Genomic DNA, 7,714 nt, shown 5'->3' with positions numbered 1-7,714 from the left:
AAGAGAGGGGGGGGAGAAGTGTGTTTCACATCGAGGCAGCAGACAAATGAGTCAGCATCCCGGAGCTGTGGAGTTTGGAAATAATTGCCGACTGTTTGGAAATGTAAATATGTCTTGTATGATTGAGTATCAGCTGATGAGTCATTCCTTTTCTAACATCTTTCTCCTTGTGTTTCTCTCCCTCTCTCATCCCTCTTCCTCTCCTCCAGTCGAAGGAGTCCTCGTCCGTGCTGAGCTGTGACGTCTCCCCCGACGACAAGTACATCGTGACGGGCTCCGGGGACAAGAAGGCCACGGTGTACGAGGTGGTGTACTGAGGACGAGAGGGGACACGCAGGACGGAGATTTCGTGTTTTTATTTTGGAGCAACTACATCACCTTAGACCTCGTGACCTGAACCCCTTATACAGCCCCCGTCTCCCCCTTATTTCCTGTGATATAAGCTACTCTGAAAGCTCCAAAACGCCTCCTCCCTCCTCCCCTTCTTCCACTTTTAGCCCAAAGGATGCGGCATGATAGCAGAGAGAGAGAAAGGAAAGCAGCGAGATAAGATAGGACAAAGAAAAAGGGCGGTGGAGCGTAGAGATAAAGTCAGCAGGGAAAGACAAGAAGGAGGAGAGAAAGTGAGAGAGGAAGAGGAAGAGGAAGGAGGGGGGTAATTAGGGCCGTTTCCTGATTAAGAGCTCAGTGGAAGGGAGCCCCCCAGAGGAAGCAGCCAGGAGCCCTGATACCAAACAATCGATTCATTAGCCAGACAGTGGAGGCCTTAATGAGGCTGACGCCGAGCCCCCCCCACACACACTCACATGAAACACACACCTGCTCACACACTAAGAAACAGAGGTGGGAGAAGTGATCTGGTTCTTAAGTATAGTCGTTCTGCAGAATAATATACATGATGTGTTTTATAATGATTGCTCATTAAAGGCGGGGTATGTCATTTATTTCAGAAACACTTTTTGTTATATTCCATGGAATGCTCTTAACATCCCGATAGCAATGAATATCTGAAGTGCTTTGACAATAACAACATTTAATCTGTGGAAGCCGTGGCGCTGTAAAAAGCACGACCAATCATCTGAGCCGGCCCGGCTAAAACAACTGGATGGCCTACCTGCCTGTCAGCCTTCCATCTGTGCACAAACTTATCTCGTGCCCTCATTGGTCATGTGCGCGTTCGTGTGTGTTGGAGGAGGGGCTCTGTGAGGAAGTGGCAGATTTTTTCCGACTGTGTATTTTCAAATTCTAGCGCACTCGAGCTGGTTTCTCCAAAATGACCTACCCCACCTTTAAAGTGTTCTCAAAGCTGGTAAAGGTGCAGCTAGTTTGAATGACTTTGTATTCTGCAGGGTAGCTTGTGGATTTACTCCAGGTGGAACTAAAGTCTGATTTCATATTTCACATCTTAAATCCAAATTGCGCAAAGTAACTAAAGGAATGAAATACATGTAGTGGAGCAAAAGTACAAAGTTGCAAAACTCTGAAATACCCAAGTAAAGTAGTCCCTAACAATGTAAAGTACAACACTGGAGTAAATGTACTTAGTTACTTACATGTAGTAAAAAACACACACTTGGATAAAACCTCTGAGGGAGAAACACACACACACACACCACACACAGAGCACCCAATTAAACATTCACCGCAGCCCCCCCCGTCTCTCTGCTTAATATCTATTTTATTTTGGTCTGACAAAGGCAGCGTGTAATGAGCAGCTCCGCGGCCCGGAGACACAGAGCGTCAGTCGTTCCTCTGATTCTCCGGAAGGTTCTGCTCTCCCTCCTCTCATTAGAGGCCTGTCAGCTCCATGAAGCAGCAGCAGCAGCAGCAGCTCCACTGTCAGGCAGACAACAGGGTGAACTAACACCCCCCCCCGATTATCATCAGCAGCCAACTAAGCAGCGACTAATCCTGACCCTTTCCACATGTAGTTGCTGTTGCCTTTTTATTTGCAAACCAGATGAGAATGATCAGTCATTGTCTCTCCTCCGCCTGCCTGCTGATGCGTTAGTGTTAAATCTAAGATATTGATTAAGTTTGACTTTTTTGAAGACAACTTTATAGATTTAAATTAGAAAACGATCAATCTTCTTATCTAACTCTTAAGTGTTTTTCAAAACCGTCAAACCTCTTTGAACACCAGGTTTTTGCTCCTCCTTGTATCATACTCCACACCGGCTGGCAAACTGTGTATCAGAGCGTCGTTAGGACATGCATCACCACTGTGTAGACGAAACAGGCACATTTCAAGCTTTTCCTTTTATTATTACTCATTTATTTCAGTATTTTTTATGAATAGTGATTGCTCGTCTTCTGTAATGATATGTTTATGTATTGGGGTTGCCTATGACTGCGTTTCGGGGACGCACTCACACACATGGAGACGTACAAAATCAACACAGGCGGGGGAAATATATTTCTTTTACTTTTTTAAATCATGTTTCTCCTTGGTGGTGGAGACAGACAGAGTCCTGTGTAAAGATACAAAAAGAAGACCCTCTGATCTGTCTCCGGTTTCTGTTTTATTTCCCTTTTTTATTCAAAAGTGGTAGTAAATATGCTGTAGTCTGTTTTCAGTCCTTATTGTGTAACTAAACGGTGTGTCTGTTGGGTCAGTGTACAGCACAGCGACTCACATTAACCATCCAACACTCTTGCTGCATGCTTGTTGCCTCACTTCTGCTGATAAAACAAGAAGAATATGATTTCTCAGTAAGTACAGTAGAAAGTCTCACAGCCAAAGTTCCACAGGGGTTAATTTCACAATATAGTATGCCATTTGTATTTAATTGTGCAGACATTTAGCTACATTTGCCGGAGAGAAAAGGGGCTTTTACAGTGAGGGTATCATGGGTACGGTTTAATGCCTGCCCACAAGCTTGCACTCTGCTCTGATCGACGCTGTTTCACGGCGGCCGTGCATTTGGTGGTAAAGCGTGAATATTTGACTCTTCTTTAACTGTCAGTAACGTCTCTCCCGCCCTGCCTGTGCTTTCTTTGTTCCAACAATATAACAACTTTTATTTTCGGTTTTACAAGCCCATGTTTCGTTTTTCTCTTTTAAAAGCCAAGGAACTTTTTTTTTAACTGCACTGTGTCTTCTTTTCCCCTCCTGATGCGTTTCCCATGTGCTGTTCAAGAAATACTATGTGTGAAAAATAAACCAAACTTGTGTTGAATGATCGATTGTTTGACCGTTATTCTCAGATACAGAGACAGAAATCCAGAGGAGTAAATCTCCCTCTCTCCTCACTCAAAAACAAATACACGTTTTACATGAATATTTGAATGGAAATTCAGAAATGTCTTCGTTTAATAGATTCCAAATCATGTGACCCAGTGACTCCAAATGAATGAAGCATTGTAGTTCTTCACAGGAGTTGTTGGACACACCTCTTTTGACAGGATTTCAGTGTTTCTTATTTTATATGAAGGAAAATTCAGCATTTCTTTTAATGAAAAGCTTCAATGTTCTCCCATAACTTCCATGTCATGTGACCCGTTGACTCCAAACCAATGCAGCATTGTAAAGCAACCTGTAAAACATAGTAAAAGACCAGAGTGAACGTCTGGCTAATATCAAGTGCACCTTTCCTGAAGTCTATGAGGTGTGACATTCTCACTTCATAAATACCATGTGTGGGATAAGCCATGGATTTGTTCTTAGGCTTCTTTTATATATTGTTCCTGGTCTCTTTTGTGGATTTAATTTAAGTGTGCTTGCTTTGACAGGTATTTGCCATGAGTTTAATGTCTTTATCCAGTTTTTTTCTGTAGTCCAGCGGGCACACTAGTTGGAAACCGTGTCGAGGCAATAGCAGCCTTGAGAGTGCCCTGTGTTGTGATGAGCAGCATTTAAAAAAATGAAGCCAAATGATTTACTTTCCACCTGTGTGTAAGTAATTCTTTAAACTGGACAAGAGATAGGTAGTTTCATTTTCTTCAGGTTTATTGACAGTGAGGTTTTTTGTCTTGGCGGATCTACACCAATAACCATTACAGTACGGAAGAGGATGAGGGCCACGTGTTCTCTATTTATTGTATCTGACCAAAACGTAACTTTTTTCTCTGAGATTAAAGTCAGAATTCTGAGGAAATATTTGATTAGTCTTTTTTTCTTATCAGATTTCAGAATTCTGTATTTTTCTATTTCTTTTTACAGTTTTGACCTTTTCCAAATTTTTACTTTTTTCCAAACTTTACAGAATTCAGACTTTTGGAAATGTTCAAAATTTTGACTTTTTCCTTCAGATCTCAGACTTTTCTCAGTTTTCTGACTTTAATCTCAGAATTTTGACTTTAATGTCATTTCTTTTTACAATGTTCCATAATAATGTACTCTGGTAGGATTTATTCAATAATCCATTCCTCAGCCTATCGTACTGCAGACCACCTTTATCTCGCTTCACTGCATGAAAACACAACCGTACGTACGACTGCATTATTCACTACAGTCAGAGAGGAGCTGGCTGTTGGTTTGAATCCCAGGACACTTCTTCTCACATCTGATGACGCCGATGCTCACCAGAGAAGTCGCAGTCGTGTTTCCTCAGCGAGAGAAGTCCTTCCTCACAGGAGAGCGGAGGCAGAGTGTTCTCGCTATTCACATCCTTCATTTCTTATCTAAATATTTCTACGATGCTTTCTGGCATCTCACGGTCAGCACACATTCTGGCTGTTCAGTTTTAAACAAATATTCAGCAAATGCTTCTTTTGCCTTTAGTTTCAGTTTGTATCTGGCAATACCCTTCACATAATAACATAATCCTTAAGAAGCTGTTTAATCGTTTTTTCACAAAAAAGGAAAAGTTATCCAATGCAGATTCGCCCCCCCCCACACTGGCAGTTTTCTTAAAGCAAACCCAAGTCACAGATAACATCCTCGTTTGCCTTTAGAGAACTTTATTTACATGTCCATATATAGCAAGGTTCATGATGCAGTTGTGAAAATACCTGTCTGCCTTATATGTGCCCTAACAAATACATTTAAAAAACCCATTTAATGTTGAGTGTTTCGATGACAGAGAGGCCCAAATATGTATTTAGTTCACCTCCTGTGAGCGGTTTGAACTCACTTCTGTCTTCAGGGTCGTGGCTTCCGGTTTCAGGCTGGTTTTCCCTAAACATATTTCCACAATAAGTCTGGCTTTGTTGTTTTATAAAGACGGAAAAGGAACAAAGACAAACTCTCAGGAGACTTTAGAAGAAGCTCTGTGCTGTCTTGTGAGTACTGGAGATGATACAATCATGTTGCTGCTCATGAAACTTAGCCAGGAGAGAAAAGAAAAATAGCTGGAACCTCAGAGCACGCCATCTTCACATCTGCCACACATCTGCCACACATCTGCTGCCCCGAGGAGCGGCACGTATCCGGACCGGGCCAAACCGGGCCAAGCTGACCCAGGGTGGGACTCTTTACACAGCACAGATATGGATAGTATTTTTCCATTAAGCCCCTGAACCCTTCCCCCCCTCCCCTCCTCAGCCACACATCTGTCTTCTTCCACTTGATGCAGTCCAACTGTTTGCGAAAAATTCAAAGGCTAAAAAAATAAGATTTTTTTTTGTTGCTAATTTCTTGTTCACTACAGAGGTTTTATTTTGTTAAAAAAAAGGAACAAAAAAAGGAACAAAAGCAAAAGTTCTTTGGAGGAATCCCACATTTTGCGCAGCTATAGACTAACCAGCGTTCTCAGAGCATTAAAAACAGAGTTTGTTTTTTTTCCAGAGATGTGACTTTGTGCCCCCTTTGCTTCTCTTTCTCATTTCTTTCACAAACGTAAACAAAACAACAAAGTACGAGTTGAGTGTCTCTTGTTTTCCATGCCACCGAAGCTCTGTACAGTCATTGGTGCAGGAGGGAGCCTCAGCCCCGCCCCCTGATTATTAGTTTTTTTTTTCAGCCAATCAGAGATCAGTAGATAACTTCGTAGACTGTAGCCTTCTTGTCCCCGGAGCCGGTGACGATGAACTGATCGTCAGGAGAGATGTCACAGCTGAGGACCGACGAAGACTCCTTAGACTGGACAGAGAGGAAGGAATGTTAGCTACAGCCACGTTTCTGTACACAGTGACATATATTCACATTAATCCAGTCAAAAATAATCTTTTAGGGTCTCAAAATAAACCTCCAATAGGAACATTAAAGGTCACCTATCATGCTATTTTTAGGCAATAGCATAGGTCTCAGTTATATAAAAATGTATAAAAAACATGTCTATGAAGTGTTTTGCTCAAAATACCAAACAGATCACCCATTGTAGCCATGCCTCATATCCCTCTATTTTACTTCCTGTTTCAAAAGTGCTGATTCGGGGTATAGAGCTTTAAAAAAAAAAAAAAAGGGGGGACCCGGCAGCTACTGTCTAAAATAAATGCTGCGGTGATGAAACGCCAAAACCACATCAAAGATTATTTCTGAAACAGTATGGAGCTCAAAGGCTTTCTCTCTTGCCGGTTATACCACAAGGTGAGTTCCTTTTTATTTCCTGCTTCTTCACACACATGCTCTCCAGTACAGGTTAGCTCTGAGTGTTAGCGATGCTTGCTAATGTAAACAAAAGCCATATTACGTCCAAAACACGTCGGGCATTGAATCTGATCAACTTTCTGATAGGGCCGTGGGTCCCCGCACGGAGGAAAAGAGAGAGGGTTTTATTTTCTGACGCTGCGTGAGTTCCCCGACAAAGCGGGGACACATGTATAAAAAGACATCAAAAAGTGCATTTTGCATAATAGGTCCCCTTTAAATTACATGTTTTATACTTTATAACTGAAATGTTTGCAGGCAGATTAGATGTACAAACAGTGACACATAGACTCACATTAGTCAAGTCAAAGCTGATGTGTTTGTCTCAAAATAACCTATATACACGTTTTAAAGTATTTATATCTGAATTGTTTTTTGGCAAGAAAACACCATTTCTCATGTCACCATCCTACGTAGTCATTTTAATAATGCTCAACACCTGAGCTCTGTTAAGTGCCTCAATAAACATTCATCTGTTTGTCATCTTGCAATTTACTTATTTATCTAAATAGTTATCACCGTAATAAACCGTATTTAATTTCGTCTTAATGTACAATATGTCATTTTACATCCTGTTCTTGTATATGTCATATTCTATTTACGTGTATTTAGACTTCTTGCACTATTTTTGATTTGTATTTTATTACATTGTGGAGGAGCTCAGGTCACAACATTTTCATTGCCATTTGTACTCTGTAGCTTACAGTATGTGCGTGGGACAATGAAACCTTTGAATCTTGAATTGAACATTTCTGAACATAGAATCCTGAGAGCTGTACATAATGCCAGGTGTTTGATGGCTTACCTGGAATATGCTGGATCCATAAGGTGTCCGCCATGCGTTCAGGAGGTTATCTTTGCCTGTGCTCACGAACCATTTACCTACAGGACGAAACACACACACACACCGACAGATAAAGTCTCAGGGGAGGTGAGATATAAAGAAGAATGGGAGCGGTGAAAAGGAAGATACTGTTTCTGAATAATAAGAGACGCAGAGGATTTGTTCTGCTCCCCTGGTCAGGGTGTGTGTGAGGTGTGTGTGTAGTGTGTGTGAGGTGTGTTGTAGTGTGTGTGAGGTGTGTGTGTAGTGTGTGTGTGTGTGTGTGTGTGTGTGTGTGTGTGTGTGTGTGTGTGTGTGTGTGTGTGTGTGTGTGTGTGTGTGTGTGTGTGTGTGTGTGTGTA

At 41.7% G+C, this 7,714-nt stretch overlaps 1 protein-coding gene and 1 long non-coding RNA gene across 2 annotated transcripts in view; one reads left to right on the top strand and one right to left on the bottom strand.

The window, feature by feature from the left end:
• LOC104965809 (transducin-like enhancer protein 4) overlaps positions 1-317 on the top strand; it is an 8,082-nt gene extending 7,765 nt beyond the window's left edge. The window contains exon 5 of the mRNA XM_010794826.1: positions 210-317. Coding sequence (XP_010793128.1) covers positions 210-317 — 108 coding nt within the window. The remainder of the gene's footprint in view (positions 1-209) is intronic.
• Positions 318-4,882: 4,565 nt separating this feature from the next.
• LOC104965796 (uncharacterized) lies at positions 4,883-7,569 on the bottom strand. The gene is made up of 2 exons (XR_800581.1): positions 7,335-7,569; positions 4,883-6,022 (listed from the first exon to the last, which is right to left on the bottom strand). It is a non-coding gene; the product is annotated as an uncharacterized lncRNA (long non-coding RNA).
• Positions 7,570-7,714: the final 145 nt, after the last annotated feature.

The sequence above is a fragment of the Notothenia coriiceps genome, unplaced genomic scaffold (genome assembly GCF_000735185.1).
Source record: "Notothenia coriiceps isolate Sejong01 unplaced genomic scaffold, NC01 NC01_scaffold00002124, whole genome shotgun sequence".
NCBI classification, from domain to species: domain Eukaryota; kingdom Metazoa; phylum Chordata; class Actinopteri; order Perciformes; family Nototheniidae; genus Notothenia; species Notothenia coriiceps.
This window is presented reverse-complemented; position numbering and strand designations above follow the sequence as displayed.